General features: G+C 51.5%; 1 protein-coding gene across 2 annotated transcripts; it reads right to left on the bottom strand.

The window, feature by feature from the left end:
- Positions 1–569: 569 nt before the first annotated feature.
- On the bottom strand, positions 570–6,905 carry LOC136509878 (putative disease resistance protein RGA3). 2 transcript variants are annotated; one of them, XM_066504461.1, is made up of 5 exons: positions 5,636–6,905; positions 5,464–5,544; positions 5,050–5,353; positions 1,207–4,805; positions 570–1,142 (listed from the first exon to the last, which is right to left on the bottom strand). In XM_066504461.1, exons 1-4 carry the CDS (start codon positions 6,258–6,260, stop codon positions 1,238–1,240), a joined length of 4,578 nt encoding a protein of 1,525 aa, XP_066360558.1. In that variant the 5' UTR covers positions 6,261–6,905; the 3' UTR covers positions 570–1,142; positions 1,207–1,237. The 2 variants fall into 2 exon arrangements, with proteins under 2 accessions (XP_066360558.1, XP_066360557.1); XM_066504460.1 differs by having other exon boundaries at positions 1,232–4,805.
- Positions 6,906–21,814: the final 14,909 nt, after the last annotated feature.

Below are 21,814 nucleotides of genomic sequence, written 5' to 3'. Positions count from 1 at the left end.
ATCATTGCATTTTACTGAATCTCTCTTGGTTAGTCGGTTACTATATCTATATGTGAATTTGCTTCTGCAAGTGTGCTTCGTGCCCATCCATTTAGGAGAAGGCAGGCTTGTCATTGCTGCTGGTAGGCTGTGCACCTTCGAGTGCCATGCAAGTCCAGCTCTCTCCTTCTGAGTATGTTTTGCAGGTGTGTCTCACGGTGGTGGTGTCCAGCTCTTGTTGTTTTGTCCGCAGCTCGGTCATTTGAGTTCTGATTCATTTTTGGTTGGTTGCGTTGGTTTCGTGGTGTCCCGCTGTGTTTCTAGGGAACATCCACCCACTCATTTGGGTCGTGGACATCACGGTGTTTGGTTTGCGAGTTTGGCGGTGATTTTGGGACAGTGGCCGAAAAAGTTTCGGAAGAAATTTTACGGCTCCCATTCACCCCCCTCTGGTCGCCATTTTCGGTCCTTCAATTCCAAAGCTCATCCATGCCTTGGACTGTTCCTTGCGATTGGTGCTGCTCGTTGTCCAGGTTTATAGCAGAGAAATAAATGAGTTGCTTCAATCCCATCCCCATTATGTCTACTGGTTAGCAAGAAAGCAAGATGATCGAGGATAACATTATTTACACCAACTCTTTTGATTACAGAAAGTGCATTCTATATATATTGTAGTCCCTTCTATAGTCAACATAAAGAATAAACACCCTCGGGAAGAAAATACTGATAGGCTCCTTTCAGTCATATGACAACAGAACCTCTACTACCTCGCTGCTTTCAGAACGGCCGGCAAGGCCAATCAGGAAAACCGTATACAGCATTCAGCAACATGAGCACTTGAGCAACGAGGACAAGGTTTACAAGTGAAACAAAACCCTGTGCAGAATCAGAGAACCTGTCACAAGAAACATCAGTTTTTTTTTTTAAACTAGAAACATCTGGTTTTTGAGGCTACAGAGTGAAAAGAACAACACTTTTTTGGCACTTTTGGCATTGGCTTCTCGCCCTTGGGCCGTGGTCAACAATAAGCCTTGTAATTTGTAGCAGGTCTCCTAGGAGAAACAGGGAAGTGCTTTCAACACTTGCTCGAACAGCTTGTAACAGTATGATACTCCTATAGGTTCCGAAGACGGTCACTGCAGCCATGGTGTCAGCTTGAATGCCTGCAAATAGACATAAAAATGTATGTAAACCATCAAGATTACATGGTCAACGGTAGAAGTATACCTTTCAAGGCGAGATGTGGAGAAACCTGTAATCAGTTCACATAATTCCCATCAATTTTTACATTTAGCTTGCTTGTCGCTAGCATTCTGCATTGCTCGGTTAGCTCCATGCTGCAATGGCGGACCTCCAGTTTTTCCAGGGAAGGTGGGAGGCCCCTTTCTGGCAGCCTTGAGATACTCCGGCAAAGACTGATCTCCAACCGCTTGAGAGAGAGAAGGCTATGCAGACCCACAGGAAGATCCGAGAGTTCCCAGTAACCATCAAATTGGAGCTCTTGCAGGGACGTGAGGAGCTGAAGTGCTGCCTCTTGCTCGCATGTTAGTCCTGCCGCGTCGATATTATCTTCATATTCGTTCACGAGCTGTAGGCATTGGAGAGAGGTGAGGTGCTCGCAGAATGGCGTGGTAAGAAAAGACGGGTCGTCGATCCGAAGCCTTTCCAATCGAGGGAACAGCTCATAACCCTGCGTTGATAAACTCTTCAAACATCGAGGTAAGCCTGGGCATCCGGATACTTTGAAATACCTGAGACCGCGGAGGGATTGGAAGCCCTCTAGTGCGTCTAGCGATTTGCAATATCGAATTGCCAGCTCTTCCAGTGCTGTGCAGGAATGCAGCTGTAGAGATTTCAATGCATGATTTTCCCACACTTCTAGTACTTTGAGGCGGGTCAGATCTCCCGGAAAGCAGGGCTGCAGCGTTTCTACGGAAGCGTCATAGATAGTCAGTCTGCCAAGTGAACACGGGAGAAGCCATCTTCCGTTTGCCTGGTCATCGATTTCGTCTTCACGCACCAAGGACGATATCAGCTCGGGGCAACCAACAATTCTTAGCTCCTCAAGGGAGGTGAATCCACAGAAGCAGTCCTTGTGCCCCAGAAACTTTAGCTTGCAACGTTCGATGGACATCTTCTTGAGAGAGGGTATGAGGTTAGATGGAATCCGCAGGAGTTTGTTAGGACATGGCCTTGTCGATGCGCCATCTGGATTTCCCTGTGATGAAACACATGGAGCCGAGGGGAGATTTGATAGTCCTGTTATCTGCTCACACCTCACTAAATCCAATGTCTCTAGGGCTCGCACATGTTGCAATATCACAGATAACCACTGGCCAGTTATTCCACAATTTCTAATGCTGAGACACTCGAGAGATGGACTGGCATCAAAATTTGTGCTTGTCATGTATTCATGGGTATGTGTTGACGACACATCTGAAGAGAAAATTGTTTGGCAAGACCATATTTCCAACCTCTTCAAGCAGACGAGTTGCTTCAAACCTTCTAGTGAAATAGACAACAGATTATTGCAGCCCACTATTTGCAATCGAGTTATGGTCCTCAGGTTGTGGAATGACAAAATTTTCTCATCAAGGAAATCAATGGTAGATGGATCACCATAATCATCATCAGATCCAATTCTGTATTCCCCGTTTGATGATCCCTCCATCTCTGGAAGTGCGGAAACTTTTGTGATGGATAATTTACAAAGGCTACTTGAAGGTGGTAGAGGATTTGATACCATTAAATGAGGACAATCCTCGATGGTAAGCTCGCTAACACTGGGCAACCATGACATGTGCTCGATTTCAAAATTTTCACAGCTCTCAAAGAGGATAAAGGCCTTCAGTACCCAGCATCTCCTGATCTCCTGTACCCTCAAACTTGAGTTCAAGTCCCTCACTGAATTGGAGAAACATGTTTCCAACTTTGGCATATCAATCAATACCAGCTCCTCTAACGAAGGAATTAGCAACTCTGTTACTTCTGTCATATTCCTTAACTTCAACTTTGTAAGAGATGATAGACTTTCTAGAGATGGGATTATTTGCCATCCTTTACAATCCTCTAGATGGATCTTCTGCAAGCAAGCAGACCATGCTGGGGAGCAAGCACCGGAGGCTCCCTTTGTTAGAATAAGATTCCTCATGCTGACAAGATCACTCGTACCATCAACAATAAGTGGTTGTCCAACATCTAATACTTCAAGATGGTAAAAATTGCTCAGAGATATAAGCAAAGCTTCATTGCTCCCTTTGTTCTCAAGTTTTAGGTAACGAAGATGGGTACAATTTACCAAACTGCACATGAAGGTATGGAAGGACCGGAAGAATAATGAGTCATAATGCCCAATTAAGATCAATGTCCTCAATCTTCTCACTGAAGAAATCATACTCATCAACTTTTCTTCAAACTTCCCATTACGAAGTATGAACCCACGTTCATCTTTATGATACATTGAATCAATTAGGATTGAAAAATGGCGTACAGTTGGTAGAACTTCTTTGCACTCTAAACCATCCATAGTTGCAAACTTGGCCCTTGAAACCAGTCTTGCAAATTCATGCATCACACCACACATAACATAGTATTTTTTATGGCCAAGTGTAATGAAGTCTGTTATTATAATAACATGCTCAAGGAAACCTGAGTTAACCAGAGCATTGAGGTAATCTTGTCCTGCCTCAACAGATTTTACAAATCCCGACGATATCCACATTTGAACCAAATTGTCAATATGGAACAAATAGCCATTCGGAAATATAGAACAAAACAAGAGACATTGTTGTAAATTGTATGGCAACTGATAATAACTAATCTTCAAAGCAGTCACGATGCCTTCACGGAATTGCAGAGATTCCCAAACACCATTCTTCATGATGCTTTTCCAATGGTGAAGACCAGGCTGCTCTCTTAACATGTCCGCTGCATTTTCTGCTGCTAATGGGTTGCCATTTAACTTTGTAGCTATTTGATGGCCGATATCTAGATGTTCTTTGCATTGGTTATCACCAAATGCACAAGCTCTAAACAATTGCAAAAAAGCATTATTTCCTAGAGCTCTTAATTCAACTGGTTTGATTGTACCTAGCCTTTTTGCAATGGCCAAATTCCTAGTTGTCACAATAATCACATTACCCTTTCTGCAACTTGATCCCAAAGCATCTATTAGATCTTTCCATTGGGAATTATCCATGCAGTCGTAGACATCATCTAGAACAAGTAGAAACTTTTTGGACTGACATGCTATATGTTTCTTTAAGGCCTCTAGAAGTTTCGAGTAGTTGCTGACTCCTTCATAGCTTTCTCTTTTGCGAGATCCTTCATGGTTGGCTAGAGCAACTACGTCTAAGATCTCCCTTGTCACTCTTACTTCATCAAAGATGTTGGACACCCAAACCCATATCCGCTCAAATTTTCTTTCAACACGTGGTGCATTGTATACAAGTTTAGCTAAAGCTGTCTTCCCAACTCCTGGAATGCCTACAATAGGTAGCACAGTAATGTTGTCCGACTTAGCAGCTTTGATCGCCTTTATGATTTTGGCTTTCTCCACATCCCTTCCATATACCTTTCCAGGAAGAGAGCTTGATGTTCTTACTCGTGTATCTGAGTTGTTAATCTGATACTGATCAGGCCTTGCAATAGAGTCCTTGAGATACTCAATCACATCGTGTCGGATTCTTCTTAACTCAAGAACTATTTCCTGGATACTTTTCAAAAAGTGCGTGGTTGCAGCTACATTGTACTCAATTCTCATTCTTTTTCTGCCCTCTGAATCATAGGTCGAAATTGTGGCACCATTTTGTACACTGTCGCCGACACTACAAGAAGAAAAGGATCACAGGTTGGTCACCAGAAATTTATTACCGTGATTTAAAGTTGCACTGGATGTCACAGTTTCAGTAAAACGATCATATTGCTTTCCTATAATAACAAAAACTTGTATGCATATATTAAGGTGCTGGCTCACGCTTGTGTTTTTAAAAAGAATGAAAGCATTGCAATGTTCATAATTTTTGTCCATCATAGTTGTATACAATGCAGATCTTGAAGGGTAAGTAGTACCTTGGACGGTTCGGCGTCTCTTCAATTGCTGAACGTTTTTTGTTGCAACTTTTGAGATGCTTGTGCAAAGCTGATGTCCCGTGACCCCATGTAAGCTCTCTGCCGCAGCAATTGCACTTCGCTTTTGCAGGCTCTCCGTTAACAGATGGTATAATCTGAAAATAATCCCGCACCTCGGATCGATTTTTGCGGCCGCTATTATTCAGTGTACCAGTATTGTTGGCCGATGCATCTGCTTGTTCTTCTCTATCTCTGTCTCCATCTCCAACCATGCCTTCCGGTTCAGTAGCAGGAGCAAGCATACCTGACAGAGAACGGAGAAAGTAAGGACACGTCAAGCGTTACATTTATCATCACAATTTACTAAAGAAAAAAAACTGTAGAGAATCACAGATCACAAGGATCGAAGTATACCAAAAGTATTGGCCGATGCATCTACTTGCTCTGCTCCATCTCCAACCATGCCGTCCAGATCAATAGCAGGAGCAATCATAGCTGAAAAAGAAAGGATAAAGAACATGTCATGAGGATTATGATTATCACAATCTAAAAAAAACACAAATCGCAAGGATGGATGTATACATACCTCTTTCGACCTGGTGCTGGAGCCTACAATAATCGAGCTCATCCACGACGTCGTCAGCGTCATACATGAGCTCCTTGACACGAGCGAGGGAGCGGGCAAGCGGCTTGTTCCCGATCGCCCTGCCCCCGACACCGTTGACGACCGTCTCCATCCTCTCGACCTCATACTTGAGTGCACCGATGGCACCAGCGAGGCCAACTCGTTGAAGCCACGCGTCGAGCTCGCCGGTGGGTAGAAGAGCTTCGAGGATAGTTTGCACCAGCCATAGAATCGCGGACTCCACAGCGGTCGCCTCTGCCACCTCCATCAGATCGATCTGAGCCATGGTGATGGTGAACGGAGGAGGAAGCAAAACTGAGGGTTGCGTAGCCAAAGCAGAGTAGTCAGAAGTGCATATGGATGGTTGGATGGAAGCTGGAAAGATGAGAGAGCGGGTCGATGGTCTATGCCCAGTCACAGTCACCAGCGGAAGCGTGGAAAAAAGAGGGCCCGCGATTTCCACTGCAACGTGGAGCAGTGACCAGCACAAGTGTCTACTCATCATCCGCAAAAAATATCTCCAACCTTCGGTTTCCAAATTGAACAACCAACGTCGATTAAGAAGAAAATGCTCGGTGGAATCCATCTTCTCCGTGAAATCATGAGAACCCCAAAAAGATTAAGTTTTAAAAAACTAGTAAGTTAATTCGCACGAATAGTATAGGTAGCTACTTTGATTATTATTAAAGTATATTTGGGTTTTTTTATTCAGTTGAGCGCAGTGAGAACAAATAAAATAAGAATGAGCACAACGAGAAAAGTATAAAAAAAGAGAATGCAAAAATAGTAGTTGCATTTTCAGTCCGACGCTCTCCCAACTGAGCTATCTCCACTTGTGTATTTCATTTTTATATATTCTTATATATGAATACATTTCTGGGCGGCCTCTACCATATGACCGCTAAGCTGAGTGCTGTGTACCAAACAGAGTATGCCGGTCCAGGGCTCAATCCTTCAGATCTTCAGTCTGACGCTCTCCCAACTGAGCTATCCCCGCTTTTGTGTTTTGTTTGTACAGTTTTGTTTATATCAATTAATTTCTGGTCGACTTACACTGTATAACCAAGCTGTGCTCCGTTCCAAACAGAAGCAGTGTGTCCCGGCACAGGGCTCAATCCTGGGTGACGCCGGAGCACTGCAGGTCTGAACACCGCCGCTAGCACCTTGGATAGTATTATAGTACGTTTTTACTTGCTCATCCGTCATCCCTACCAGGGACGTGCTGTGTTCAGTCATTGTAGAGAACTGATGTCCCTTCAGTAGTGTTGCACCTAACAGCCATTGTAGAGAATGCACTCTTCTTTCACAGGTTTCCGTCAACACTCAACAGCCATTTGCAGTCTGAATTCCAAAACTCATCCATGCCTTGGACCGTTCCTTGCGATTGGTGCTGCTCGCTGTCCAGGTTTATAGCAGAGAAATAAATGAGTTGCTTCAATCCCATCCCCATTATGTCTACTGGTTAGCAAGAAAGCAAGATGATTGAGGATAACATTATTTACACCAACTGTTGTGGCATGGCCGCCGCGAGTGGCGGAGACCTACGCAGTCAGCAGGTTACGAGGGCCTCCGCCCGGACGTCGTGGAGACGTCTCCGGCCGGCGCTAGCAGAACTTCCCTGGCTATGCTCGTAGGGCACCACGCGAGGCCCGGAAGGCTTGTCGCAAATTCCGCCCAGGCCGTGCGTTGGAACCTCCGACCTTCGCTCAGGCGGACGGCGCCTCCGACCAGGAGGGCGGAGGCCGCCTTACCTCCAAACTAATTAAACGACGATCTTGCCTAAGTGTGTGCAGGTACTCAAGCGCGGGCGCCCGGGGACCGCGCCAGCGTCGAGAGCCATGGCCCCCGCGCAGCCGGGCGGAGACCCGCGGGAGATGTCTCCGACCGGCCGGCGGAGACCCGCCAAGGCGACGGCGCGCCCCTGAAGTCGGAGACCACCGTCGAGAGCCATGGCCCCCGCATGGCCGGGCGGAGACCCGCCGAGGCAGCGGCGCGCCCCTGAAGATGGAAGCCAGCACTAGGGACCCGGGCCTTTGGGCCGAAGACCGAGGCGTGGTGGGCCGGCTATTCATGGAGGCCCATCACTCGGAGACGGTATGGCAGGATTGCCCCGCAAACAAGAGGCTAGCGGCGGAATATTCCAGGAATGTATTGTAGCAGTTGAGGGGCATTGTAATAAATTCTGTTACGAAGTAGTTGAGCCCTATAAATAGGGAACACTTGTAACCGTGCAGAGGGTTGGTGAATGCGTTAATGGAACCCTAGTTTCGTGTGCCAACACATCTATTGTCCGTGCCAATCTTTCTGGCCTCAGCCCGAGGGCAACCCGTAGCGGGCGGAGGCCCTGACCACCCTCGCGTTGTGTGCCACCGCCAGTCTTTCTTGTCGCGCCAGTCTGCCGAGCCTTCACCCGAATACCGTCAGCGGTGGGCGGAGGCATCCAATCATCTGTCTGAGACCGCTAGTTTCAACATTGGCGCCCACCGTGGTTGGCCAAGGCAAACCAACGATGGCAGGGAAGAGAAAAACCACCACCAGAGCGGCAACAACCACGGGTCGGAGAGGAAGGCCTAGGCGCACCACTCGTAGCACCTACGCAACTTCGCCAGCAGAGGTCGATACCAGAGCAGATTCCCAGGGTCAACCACCGGAGCCCCAAGAACCAGAAATCCAAGGTCCGGAGGCCCAACCAAATCCAGGCACAACACTCGACCAAGAGCTGCAACAGCTGCAAGCACAGTTGCCGAGAGCGCAACAAGAGAGAGACAGAATAGCAGCAGCGTTCGCAGCTAATCAGCAAGCTACTCAAGCATCAGCGCAAGCAGCAGAAATCAGACAGCAGTTGGCAGTCCTACATGCCGAGATGCTGAGTATGCAGCATGCAGTACCAGCCTCAACCTCCGCAATCCCAGCCTCCCCAGCAATAGCAACAATACCACAGGGGCCTCCGCCAGTGATCAACTAGCCCACAATGCCACCTCAGGTGACGTGGAGGCCTGTCGATCCCAAGTCCCCACTTTCAGAAGGTATACAACAGTCGCCATGGCCAACAGCGTACAAGCCAATCACACTGCCAAAATTCAATGGAAAGACAGACCCCCATCAGTTCATTATGAGTTACGAGGCAGCAGTAGCCTCAGCCGGCGGAGACGACGCCATCCTGGCAAAGTCTTTTGTTATTGCTGCCGAAGGCGACACGTTGGCTTGGTATTCCATGCTCAAACCAAGCACGGTCTATTCTTGGGAAAACCTTCGGGACAAAATATTGGCAAACTTCAAAGGACTAGCAGCACAATCGCTGACATCCACGGATCTGTTCCAGTGCAAGCAAATACAGGGAGAGACACTACACGACTACTTCCGGAAATTCGTGCAAGTAAAGGCGAAGGCACCAGACGTCCCAGATGAGATCGCCATTGAAGCAGCGATCAAAGGCCTTCGAATCGGGCCGTTCGCAGCACACCTAGCAAGAAAGAAACCAACTTCCATACAGCAGTTGTATGACGAGTTTGAGAAATACTGCAGATCAGATAATGACCTCCGGAAAAGGCTAGAGGAGCAGGGTCAAAACAGACAGCAAAGCAGCAGTAAAAACTCCCAGAAGAACTACCCAAACCAGAATGCATCAAATCAGAAAACAGGCCAGGGGCAAGTGCTCAACATTGAGGGTCAACCTCAACCCGAACAAGGGCAATTGGCAACGCCAGCAGGGACGGAGACCCAGACCAGGAACCAAGGTCGGCAAGGCTACCAAGGCAAAAACTGGGACAAAAACAAGCAGAAACAACGCAGGCCATATTGTGTTTTTCACGGCGAAAGTGCAGGGCACAGCACCAAAGATTGTCTGGAGACAAAAGAGACACAAGAAAGAATGAAGAACAAGCAGACTGCCCAGCCTCCGACACAGCAGAGCGCAAGAGAGGTCAACACCACCTACACAACTGGCCACCAGCAGTACTGCCCAATGTATCCAGCGCTGAACGCAAACCAAATACATCCCTCCACACTGGCCTCTGCCTATTACCCAAACTTCTTGCCAGCATGGCGGCCAACGCCTTTGCAGCAGCACCCGGCGGGCAACTACAGGTCGGAGGCAAGCCTAACCTATATAAACCCAAATACTCCCCACATAACCTACCTCGAAACAAACCCACCACCACAAAGCCAGAGCAGGTTCGAGCCTCCGCTGCAACAGCAGCACATTCAGCAACTGCCTCCGCCGCCAACTCACAACCAACTCCCAACACCAAAAAACGAGCCAAACCCAGAAAACCAAGTCAACCCCCATGGACCGCTACCAACAATAGGCATGATACTGCCAATCGCCGGAGGATCATCAATGGAGTTTCAAACGAAAAAGCAGAAAAAAGATCACCTCCGCCTGGTAAACAACGTAGCAGTCCAAGGCCCAGCAAAACACACAGATTGGTCTAGAGTCCCAATCACCTTCACAGAAGATCTCCAGCTAGAAAGCTACCCTCACACAGATGCAATGGTAATCAAGACCAATATAGCTGCATGGGAGATAAGCAGAGTATTGATTGACACAGGCAGCTCAGCAGACATCATCTTTGCACATACCTTCGACCAAATGAAGCTCAGTAGGAATCAACTACAGCCCTCCGAATCCCCTTTGATAGGATTCGGAGGAAAGCAGATACAAGCACTAGGAAAGATATCACTCCCTGTGTCGTTTGGAAACCAAGCCAATGCTAGAACCGAGTACATAACCTTCGACGTCGTCGACCTATACTACCCATACAATGCTATCCTGGGCAGAGGATTCACAACTAGATTCAATGCCGCCCTGCATATGGCCTACCTGTCCATGAAGATACCAGCACTCCACGACATCATCACAGTCAGAGGCAGCCAGAAAGAAGCAAGAAACATAGAAAAAGCAATCTACAGAGCCCAAAGAAACATCAATGCAGTTGAGTCAGCAGACAAAGAACTAGAGCCTCCGGACATGCCCAGAGGAAAAACAGATATGGCAGGTCAAGAAGAGACAAAGTTGACCCCTATACAAAAGGAGTTACCAGATAGAAAAGTAACAATCAGCTCAGAATTGAACAAAGCAGAGGAGCAAGAGCTCATGCAAACTCTAGAAAAAAACAAAGACATCTTCGCCTGGTCAGCCTCCGACCTACAAGGAGTCAGCAGGGACATCATACAACATGAGCTGAATATCAATGAAAACACAAGACCAAGAAAGTAGAAACAGAGAAAAATGTCGGAGGACAGAATCCTAGCAGCAAAGGCGGAGGTGCAGAGATTGCTAGATGCAAAGGTTATCAGGGAAGTCAAGTATTCAGAATGGCCTGCAAATGTAGTACTGGTACCAAAGAAGAATGGCAAAATGAGAATGTGCATAGATTTCACAGATCTGAATAAAGCCTGCAAAAAAGACCCTTTCCCATTGCCAAGAATAGATGCCTCCGTCGACAAGGCCGCCAGGTGCCAGAGGTTCTCTCTCTTCGACTGTTTCTCAGGATATCACCAAATCTGGATGAAAAAAGAAGACGAAGACAAGACAAGTTTCACCACACCATTCGGGACATATTGCTACACCCGAATGCCGGAGGGCCTAAAAAATGCAGGAGCAACCTTCGCCAGAATGACAAAGGATGTTTTGGGCTCACAACTAGATAGAAACATCATAGCCTACGTCGACGACATAGTGGTCATGAGCAAGAACAAAGATGATCATGTCTCCGACTTGCAGGAGACCTTCGCCAACCTTAGGGCAGCTGGCCTCCGCCTCAACCTAGAAAATGTATATTTGGAGTCACAAAAGGGAAGATGCTTGGATACATCATAAGCAGCGAAGGCATTAAAGCGAACCCAGACAAAACCAGAGCAATAATGACAATGACAGAACCCAGAAACAAGAAAGAAGTGCAAAAGCTGACGGGAAGAATAGCAGCGCTCAACAGATTCATCTCAAAATCAACAGAACGTAGCCTACCTTTCTTCCAAGCACTGAGGGGCGGAGACAACTTTGAGTGGGGGTCCAAGCAGTCGGAGGCATTTCATAACTTGAAAGAGTATCTTGCAAACTCACTGGTGGTCTCTGTTCCGGAGTCGGACAACCACCTATTGCTTTATGCGGCGGCCTCCGACCATGCAGTCAGCGCAGTCTTAGTTCACGAGCAAGAAAAAGAATCAGGCAAAACTCAAAAGCCAGTCTATTTTATCTCAGAAGCTCTGTCCAGAGCCAAGCTAAACTACACTGAGGTAGAAAAAGTCGCCTACGCTGTGCTAATGGCATCAAGAAAACTAAAGCACTATTTCCAAGCCCACGAAATCTTAGTCCCAACATCACTGCCACTGTAAGACTTGCTAAGAAACAAAGAAGCCTCCGGCAGAATAGGCAAATGGGCTACAGAGCTATCACAGTTCGGTATCTCATATGTCCCCAGAACAGCAATCAAATCACAAGCACTAGCCGATTTTGTAGCAGATTGGACACCTTCAACAGAGCCCAAGGCACAACCAACCAGTCAAGGCTGGGTAGCATACACGGATAGAGCCTAGGGCCAAGCCAGAGCAGGAGCCTCCGCCGTACTAACGGCACCCTCCGGCGTCAAACTGAAATACGTAGCAAGGCTAGAGTTCAAATCAACAAATAACATAGCAGAATACGAAGGCCTGATCCTGGCACTCAGCAAAGCAAAGGCCCTAGGGGCAAAAACATTAACAGTCAAAACAGATTCTCAAGTGGTTACTGGCCAAGTAGAAAAAGAATACACAGCAAGAGAACTAGAACTCATCAAGTACCTATCCGTTGTCAGAAATTGGGAGCGGAGATTCGAGGGCTTCACCCTGAAGCACATCCCAAGATCAGAAAATGCGAAGGCAGATGAGCTGGCGAAAGCTGCGGCAAACAACCTGCCACTGCCACCAAACACATTCTATCAGACCCTGAAGTCTCCGGCAACTGCGGAGACATCTAAGACACCAAAGCCCATACTACACCTACAAAATGAAGATTGGAGAAAGGCGATAACAGAATTCTTGGAAGAAAAAAACACAGAAGAAGTTGAAGCAAAAGCAGCAAGAATACAGGCCAGGGCAAGAAATTACACAATCATAAATGGTGTACTATTCAAGAAAGGAGTAGTCCAGCCTCTCCTCAAATGCATATCGCAGAGCGAAGGCATAGAGTTGCTCCAAGAAATACACTCAGGAATTTGCGGGTCACACATTGGCTCTAGAGCATTATCAGCAAAGGCAATAAGGCAAGGCTTTTACTGGCCAACACACATAAAAGATGCAGAGCAGACAGTCAGAACATGCAAAGCATGCCAAACATTCTCTCCCGGTCAGTCAAAACCATCGTCGGAGACCCAGCTTATACCTCCGACATGGCCGCTGCAAAGATGGGGTATGGACTTGGTCGGCCCATTACCACCATCCCAAGGAGGAAACAGATTTGCAGTAGTGGTAGTAGAATATTTTACAAGATGGATCGAGGCAAAGCCGCTGGCAAAGATAACCTCAGAAACTGTCAGAAAATTCTTCTGGCAAAACATCATCTGCAGATTCGGCATACCAAGGATTCTGACAGTAGACAATGGAAAGCAGTTTGATTCAGAGAACTTCAAACAATTCTGCAAAAGCATTGAAACAAAATTAGCCTTCGCCTCAGTATACCACCCAGAGTCCAATGGTGCTGTGGAAAGAGCAAACGGGATAGTTTTTTCAGCAGTATCAAAAACATTGCTGGGTCTCCGCAAAGGAAAATGGGTAGATGAATTACCCAGAGTGATTTGGTCACATAACACAACTATATCAAGAACAACAGGATTCACACCATTCAAACTGCTCTATGGAGAAGAAGCCATGTTGCCAGAGGAAATTAAGCACGAAAGCCTCCGGACAACGAGACAACTAATGATACAAGACGAAGAGTACGCAAAAGAAACAATAGAAGCCACAAGAATGGAATTAGTAGAAAACATTGCAAAATATCAGTCCCAAACCAAGAAGTGGAGAGACTCTCAGGTGGTAAGAAAAGACATAAAACACGGAGACCTCGTACTCAGAAGAAAACCAAACGCACAACTTGTTGGCAAACTGCAACCGAAATGGGAAGGACCATACACGGCAACAGCAGCAGGGCGCACAGGCTCTTTCCACTTGACAGACGCCGAAGGTGTCACAACGACACACACCTGGAATATTGACAACCTCCACCGATATTACATCTAGGCAATGTAACAAAGGGCAACCTCCGCAAACAATAAGCGGAGGCCCCTCCGTTAGTTTACTTTTTAGTTTCTTTTTTCTATTACCAAAAAAACTGCAAAAGAGCCTGTACTCTTTTCTTCACAGGGGAACTCCATGCGGAGGTGAGGTTTTTAATGAGGCAGGCTCAATGTAAAAATCCTCTGGAAGTATAAAGAGGTAATTCCCCAAAAGAACGACCGAAAAGTAAAACACCGAAAGCGGCCAGCCCTGGCGCCGCAATATTCGGTGAACAGAAATAACCATAGGTCCTTTCAAAATGCCAGTCACAGGAATCGGCAATTTGAAACGACCTCTAAGGCCAAATAGGCCTCCGACCTTGATAAAGACCTGTCCAAAAAACAAACATCAAGGCAAAAACAACCTCGGCCAAATAGGCCTCCGACCTTGACAAAGACCAGTCCAAAAAACAGGCATCAAGGCAAAAACAACTTTGGCCAAATAGGCCTCCGACCTTGACAAAGACCTGTCCAAAAAATAGGCATCAAGGCAAAAACAACCTCGGCAAAATAGGCCTCCGACCTTGACAAAGACCTGTCCAAAAAACAGGCATCAAGGCAAAAACAACCTCGGCAAAATAGGACTCCGACCTTGACAAAGACCTATCCAAAATCAGGCATCAAGGCAAAAACAACCTTCGCCAAACACGGCCAAATAAAAAAAGGGGGGCAACACCATTATGGTGCTAACACCAGGAAGAAGGTCTCCGCCATCGAAAATAGGAAAAACGAAAAGCGCCTGACAAAGCAATGCCACCACCGCGGCGCCAGGCCTATTTACTTCAAAAGATCTCAAGGGGAACAAATAATACAAGCAGGACACAAGCTATTAAAGCCAAGATACGCTCCAACTAACAACGTACAAAAATGTTAACACCCGAAAGCCACCACCCCACTATAAAAACGAACCCCCCCGCGCCCTTAAAAACTCAGTCAGCATAGGGCGCAAGGGCGCAAGGGGGGAGCAAGGCATAGCACGGGCAAAAGCCACAGCGACAGCCATGGAGGCAGGGGTCTCCTTAGATATCCAAGTTGGCCGTAGATATTGTACGAAAACTCGTAAAATCGGAGGCAACGGTAGACTGTCGGAGCCAGAGGGAAGAGAGATAGGACCTACGGCACGGTGATGAACAGCAAAGGCTTACGAAAGAAGGGGGATATCACACGAAAACTCGTAACATCCCCTTGACGCCGGAGACTTAACCTGCCACCTCCAAAGATCAACCATGTCCCATGGGTGTGCAGCGCCAGAGACCCAAGCCTCCAGATAGCTAAAACACCCAGCTAACAAAATATCAAAAGTCTCTGCCATCTGCACAAGCTGCGCCAAACCTCCGGTTGGATCAAACACCGATTCGGCAAGCATCGCCAGGCGGACTCCAAGTACACCTCCGCTGGTCGAAAAACTGTGGAGACTTCGGCCCCAGCCATCAAGCAAGCACAGTGTCGGTGTTTTTGACCGGGGGGGTCCTCAACCGACTAGTGAATTTGTTCTGCGTGCTCCCGATTCCGGATGGTGATGCAAAGAGACACAAGATTTATACTGGTTCAGGCAATAGGCGCCCTACGTCCAGTCTGAGAGATCGAACTTGTATTCCTTGCACCGAAGTGCTCGTAGTAGGGGGTTACAAGCTAAGGGAGAGAGGGAACTAGTCCTAGGTCTCGGCAGGGTGTCGTGTGGGCCGTCTGAGACGTTGCTCTCAAGCGACTGGAGTGTGTGCATGTCCGTGTGTTACCCGGTGTTCCCCCCTCTCTAAGTGGCCCAAGTCCTCTCCTTTTATAGTTGAAGGGAGGACAAGGACCGTACATGTATTACTATGCGGCGTCGTGCCAATAGGGGTGGCACGTCCGAGCCCTGTGGCCTGTCCCTATGGTGGCGTGGTCGTCGGAGTGGTCCATCCTTGGAGTACTGGGGCGGCGTGGTCGTCCCATCAGATCCTGTGCGTCGTGGGAGCCCCGGGAATGCCTCGGAGTGGACGCGGCGGCGAACGTGCAAGCCACTGTGGACGGACTGTGCGTGAGGCCGAGACTTGGTCGGTGCCGAGGCTTGTACTGCGGTGGGGGGGTCTCGGCAGGCACGAACCCCAAGATCGCCGAGGCCCTGGTGTACGGTGCCGAGGCCTTGAGCGGGCAGCCGATCATGGGTACAGCGTTTGGACACAGTGGCCGGTAATCCCCGTCGTACCCTGTCCCAGCCGGTATGGCGCTGATCGTGGACACAGTGGTAGGACACAGTGGCCGGTAATCCCCACCGTGCCCTGTCCCGGCCGGTATGGCGCTGATGCGACCTCAGGTCGCGTCGGCCATCCTGTGGCATTGAGCCACCATCCGGCTGAGATTGCGGGAGTGGTTGAAGCATTAATGAGACATGACACGCTGTCGGGAGGGTCGGCCGAGGCGGGGGGCGACGGACCGCGGACGAGCCGGCCTCGAGCGACACGGAGAATGAGGCCTCGTGTGAGACAGAGATCAGGCTCCTTGCCGAGGCCTCGGGCGAGAGGCCTCGCGCGATACGGAGAACGCGCCTCCTGCCGAGGCCTTCCGTGGAGAGCCTCGGGCAAGGCGGAGACGGCGTTCCCTACCGAGGCCTTCCCTAGGGAGCCTCGCATGAAGCGGAGTTTGTGTCAGGATGCTGAGACCTCCTGCTCGAGGCTCGAGGTGAGGAGGGGGAGGACCCAGTGGGCTCGGTCGTGGCGGGTGAGGGGCCCATGACTTACCTTCTAGCTAGCGCCGACCCATTTGATGTTTTGCTTGGGGTACCCCATTCTAAGGTACCCGACACACAGAGAAGGAAAAAGAATGGGGCGAAGGCCCTGGCCACCACCTCTGTATCGCGCACGTTCGCCCAAGCAAAGGCCAACAGTGTGCAGGTTCAGAACTAGATGAGATATGTAAACTAGCGTAATAGACGTAGGCCCCCGCACAAACAATCAAGAAAGCGAACCTGCTTTGTATTCCATAAAACCTCAAGTAGCATTCTTACAGGACACAAACTTACAACAAAACCCAAACTATTGGGGCGGAGGTCCGCGCCAAGCGAGGGCACGAGTAAACTCAGCGCGCTCGTCGTCTATGTCAAACCTAACTGACTCAAACACGTCACGCGCGAGTGGCGGGTGAGGGGCCCATGACTTACCTTCTAGCTGGCGCTGACCCATTTGATGTTTTGCTTGGGGTACCCCATTCTAAGGTACCCGACAGTAGCCCCCGAGCCTCAGGGGGAGTGCGTGCACTCCCCCTGAGGGTTTGCCGAGGCTTGGTTGATACCTGCCCCATAGGAATTGGGGTTTGTTTTTTGAGGTTCCGGTGGGTGCGCGCGAGCGCACCCGCCGGGTGTAGCCCCCGAGCCCTCGGAGGAGTGGAGTTACTCCTCCAGGGGCTTTCTTCATTTTCGCGTCTGAACGAGTAGTTCTTATTGCATTTGCCGAGCCCCCAAGCGCAAGTTCGGGTTGCGGGGGTCTCGGTGAGGCTGTAGGAAGAAGCCCTCTAGCCTCCGCACGGAGCGAGAGGTTCGTCAGGGGTCCCCTGACTTTGGGTATGATCCTCACGCTTCCTTTCGCTCAGAAGGAGGGGTGGAATGTGCCAGGCTACCCTCGATGGGCACGAGCGTGGACACTTCCGGTGAGCTGTTAGCGGGTAGTCCGAGTGGAGGCCCGAGCCCCGTTCGCTGGGGGACGGCTAGTGGTCCAGAGACGCACTCCAAGAGTACCAGGGGGTTTCTCTAGTGGGTGCCGAGGCCGTTCGCAGGCCTCGGTGGCTCGGTGCCTCCCTACGGTGGGATCCCATTCGGATACTTCCCCGCCGGTCTCGGACACGACTTAGGACGCCCCGAGCGACCGTTCGCTCGGGCCTGGGCCATTCGTAGGCTCGCCCCGATGTCATCCCTGACTCTGTTGCCCTGGGGTGGCTGTCGAAACCTTTTGGAGGCCCAGCCTTCGAACCCCTGGACCGTAACGGGCTCGATGCCCTTTTATCGTGTTTGTAGCGAAACCTCTGGCGCGGTTTTGGACTGTTTGTCTTTGTCTTGGGTGTTCTGGCCCTTTCATCTAATCTTCACATGTCCTTTTCGTTCGGACAGAGGGTTAGTTTGCTGAGCCCATTCTGGTCTCGGCAAGGTTGCAGGAAGAGCCCCTAGCCTCTGCGTGAGAGGGCCGTCGGGAATTCTCCTGACTTTTTATACGCCCCTCGCACGTGAGGGTTTGTTTGCCGAGGCCCCTTTGGGCGCGAGCCCGGGTCGTGGGGTCACGGCATATTTGCAGGAGGAGCCCCCTAGCCTCTGCATATGGCGAGAAGGCCATCAGGGGTTCCCCTGACTTTTTATGTGACCCTCGCGCTTCCTTTTTGCTCGGAAGGAGGGGTGGAATGTGCCTTGCTACCCTCGATGGGCACGAGCGGTGGCACTTCCGGTGAGCTGTTATCGGGTAGTCCGAGTGGAGGCCCGAACCCCGTTCATTAGGGGACGGCTAGCGGTCCAGAGACACACTCCAAGAGTACCAGAGGATTTCTCTAGTGGGTGCCGATGCCGTTCATTGGGCCTCGGTGGCTCGGTGCCTCCCTACGGTGGGATCCCATTCGGATACTTTCCTGCCGGTCTCGAACACGACTTTGGGCGTCCCAAGCGTTTCGCTCGCTTGGGTCTCGGCCCCATATAGGCTCGCCCGCAGTCGCCCCTGACTCTGTTATCCTGGGGCAGCTATCGAAACCCTTTGGGGTCCAGCCTTCAAACCCTTGGATCGTAATAGGCTCAGAGCCCAGTTCCTTCCTATGAAAGGAACAGGCCGCGGGAAATATCTTCCCTATTGGCTCGGCCGCGGGTGGCGCGCCTTTTGAGGCGGTTTCATGGGGAGGCGAAACGACGCCTGCTGCCATAGTGGATGAGCGCGACGTGATGGACGGGACGTAACTGTCCTCGCATTTAATGCGGGAGACGTGGGCGCGTGGGCCGCCGAAATCGGCTCGTGGTTAACCGCACCGGACGGGGGAAAATCTCCCTGATTTCATCGCCCGTTCGTTTCGCCTCCTCCCTGCATAAATACCCGAGGAATCTCACCCCTCCTCGTCTTACCTTGCCTGCATTAGCACCGCCTCCGTCGAGCCGTCGCTAGAGCAGCGGGTGCCGGGAAGAAGAGGAGAGAAGAGCGAGCCTAGGGAGAAAGCGAGGAAAAAAGCGAGGGCGTGGGAGGGAGAGAGAAAAAACTCACCGCCGCGCCCGATTCCTCCATCGCACCCATGGCCGGCAACGTCGTCGTTGTCGAGGTGGACCCTTGGGATCCGTCGGACGTCACCGAGGAGATGCTCCAGTCGCTTATCGATGGACTCCTCCGCCCGGTGACAGACCCTAGTAGGCCGGAGTGGATTGCTCCGTACGGCGAGCCGGAGCCGAGGCCCCGCGACGGCTATGTCGTGAGCTTCGTCTCCTTCCACGAGCGCGGCCTCGGCGTCCCGGTGGACCGGTTCATGCAGGCGCTCCCGCACTACTACGGCGTGGAGCTTCATAATTTTAATCCCAACTCCATCGCTCAGGCGGCTATCTTTGTTGCCGTCTACGAGGGGTATTTGGGGATCGCTCCCCATTGGGATTTGTGGCTCCACCTGTTCCGGGCGGGGCATACTACCAAGCCGACGGGCACATCGGGTAAGAGGAAGGCATCGAGGGCCGGAGGCTGCACTCTCCAAGTGCGTCAGGACCGCCTGCACCTCTACATCCTGGCCCAACTCGCGTCCTCCAACCGCCGGTGGTACACGAGTTGGTTTTACCTCCGCAATGACAACGGAGGACTTCCCCCTTATACTGGGCGGATTGTGGGGAGTTGCCCGGAGAAATGGAAGTGGGGCATCCCGAAGGTCGACCAGCCCAAGCTGGAGCCGCTCCTGGAGGGGCTGGCGAGGTTGCGGAGCCATGGCCTCACGGTTGCTGTGGTCGTGGCTGCCTTCCACCGCCGGAGGGTGCTGCCGCTGATGGCTCGGCGTCGGCGGCTGTTCGAGATGAGGCCAGGTGAGCCTGTTGAAGGCACCCGGATGTCTTCCTCCGCCCTCTCCGACGAGGAAATTCTCCATTGGGTGGGGGAGACGGTAGATGCAAAGTTGAGGGGCGGCAACCTGACCCCCTTCGCGATGCGACCGTCACGGGGGTTCCTTTCGCTGGTAAGTCGAGTGCCGCTGTGGCCTCTGAGCCTCCTCAATCTCCCTTTATCCCTTTTTTCCTTATGCGCGTTTGTTGTTCCTTCAGGGGATGAGGGACGTGAGCTCCTCCCCGCCGCCCGTTCCCGAGGACGTGGGGCAGCGGGCGATCAACCGCGCTCACGCCGACGCGCAGAAGAAGCGAAAGGACGCTAAGGCGGCGAAGCGCACGAAGCACATCCTTGCGCGCGAGGCATTGGATAAGCACCGCCATCAGCAACGGAAGGATGGTCTCCCGTTGGAGGAATCCCCGTCGACGTCGTTGTCGACGGAGGCCTCGGACGGGAACGACAAGGGCGAGGTTGGGCGAGGTCCCCTAGACCACCTTCCTGACATCGTGGAGGTGGCGCCCGGGGCATCGGCATGCAGCCCGGCACCCCCGGGAAGGGGAGGAGAAGCGGACCTGGTGCCGGCGGTTGCCTGCTCCGGGGCTGAGGCCGACACGCCCGAGGCGCGGGCGTTAGGCAAATGCATCGTCAGCCCGGTAAGCTCGGCGGCCGCGGCGGAGCAGGTGGCGGTGGAGGCGATGCCACCGCCCCCGCAGAGGACCGAAGGGGCACCGGGGTCCGCTGAGGACCGACCGGCGCCGATGGATATGGATGCGATGCCACTGCCACCGCCTCCGCCGTTGCGGATGCGGTTTGCCGTGGCGAAGCGGGGGCCGCCCCGTTCTAAGTAAGTGTATTTTTGGTAGGGTCGTAGTGTCTTCCGTTCGCTTTTTTGGTCTCGAGTTGACCCTGTAGGTTAATTTTCTTTAGTCGGAAGCGGCCTGCGGATGACCTCCCCTTGGCGCCCCTTAAGGCGCTTAAGGCGAGCCCCGGGTCCTCCGCCCACTAGGTGGCGGAGGCACAAGCCGCTATCCAACACGGCGCGGCGTCGGCGAGGGTCGACCCAAAGGGACCGGCCGCCCATGGAGGGGTTGCCGAGGTGGCCCCTACATAGTCGGATGGGGCCGTCGTGCCCTTTGTTGCCGAGGCTCCCGGGGCCTCCGAGGCTGAGGCGATGGAGGCCACGGCGCCCACGACCGCCGAGACCGCAGTGGCAGTGGTCGGTGTCTCTGCGTCTGCCGAGGCCACGATGGCGGAGGCCGGAGCCCCCGAGACCGCCGAGGCCGTGATTGCAGAGGCCGGAGCCCCCAAGGTCACCGAGGCCGTTGTGATGGCGGCGAGGCCGTCTGTGCAGGAGGCGGAGATGCAGGCGGCGGAGGCCTCGGCTGTGCCCTTGGCTCAGGGCCCGCCGTTGTTGTGGGAGAGCGCCTAGGAGACGGAGGTCTATCCGATCTCCTCCGACGATACTTCTTGGGCGCGGGAGGTGGTCAACGCCGAGGAGACCGATGTCGTGGAGCAGCCGGCGCCACTCTTAGACGAGGGAGGCTCGGCCCTCATGCGGGTGCGACCCGAGCCCCGCGGGTGGGATCACCCGCAGGTACTGTGGCGGAGCCGGGACGACCCTAAGGGGGAGCCTCTGTTCGCCCTCGAGGACACGGCTGAGGGCGGGCGCTGGAGTACCTTCGAGCAGTACCGCGAGCTGGCGGAGCAGTTGCTATGGACGGCGCTGTCGGTGGTGGCCGATGAACTGCCCAGAGTCGCCCAGGTTCGTGTTTTCCTTTCTCGCGTGACATTGTTCTTTTCTCGGTTTTGTCGTAATCGACGACCTCTGCTCTGCCTCCTCAGGAGCTCGAGACCCGGTCCCTCGGGAAGTCGGTCTTCCT

Source organism: Miscanthus floridulus, chromosome 16, assembly GCF_019320115.1.
Source record: "Miscanthus floridulus cultivar M001 chromosome 16, ASM1932011v1, whole genome shotgun sequence".
NCBI lineage: Eukaryota > Viridiplantae > Streptophyta > Magnoliopsida > Poales > Poaceae > Miscanthus > Miscanthus floridulus.
The sequence above is the reverse complement of the archived record's forward strand: the minus strand, read 5'-3'. Positions and strand labels throughout refer to the sequence as shown.

Excerpts from the sequence above, each read along its gene's own strand:
- LOC136509878 (XM_066504461.1), bottom strand. The coding sequence starts at position 6,260 with ATGGATTCCACCGAGCATTTTCTTCTTAATCGACGTTGGTTGTTCAAT. Across the intron at positions 5,545-5,635 it reads CCAGCACCAGGTCGAAAGAG|CTATGATTGCTCCTGCTATT; the intron begins GTATGTATACAT and ends TTTCTTTTTCAG. Across the intron at positions 4,806-5,049 it reads GAGACGCCGAACCGTCCAAG|TGTCGGCGACAGTGTACAAA; the intron begins GTACTACTTACC and ends TTCTTCTTGTAG.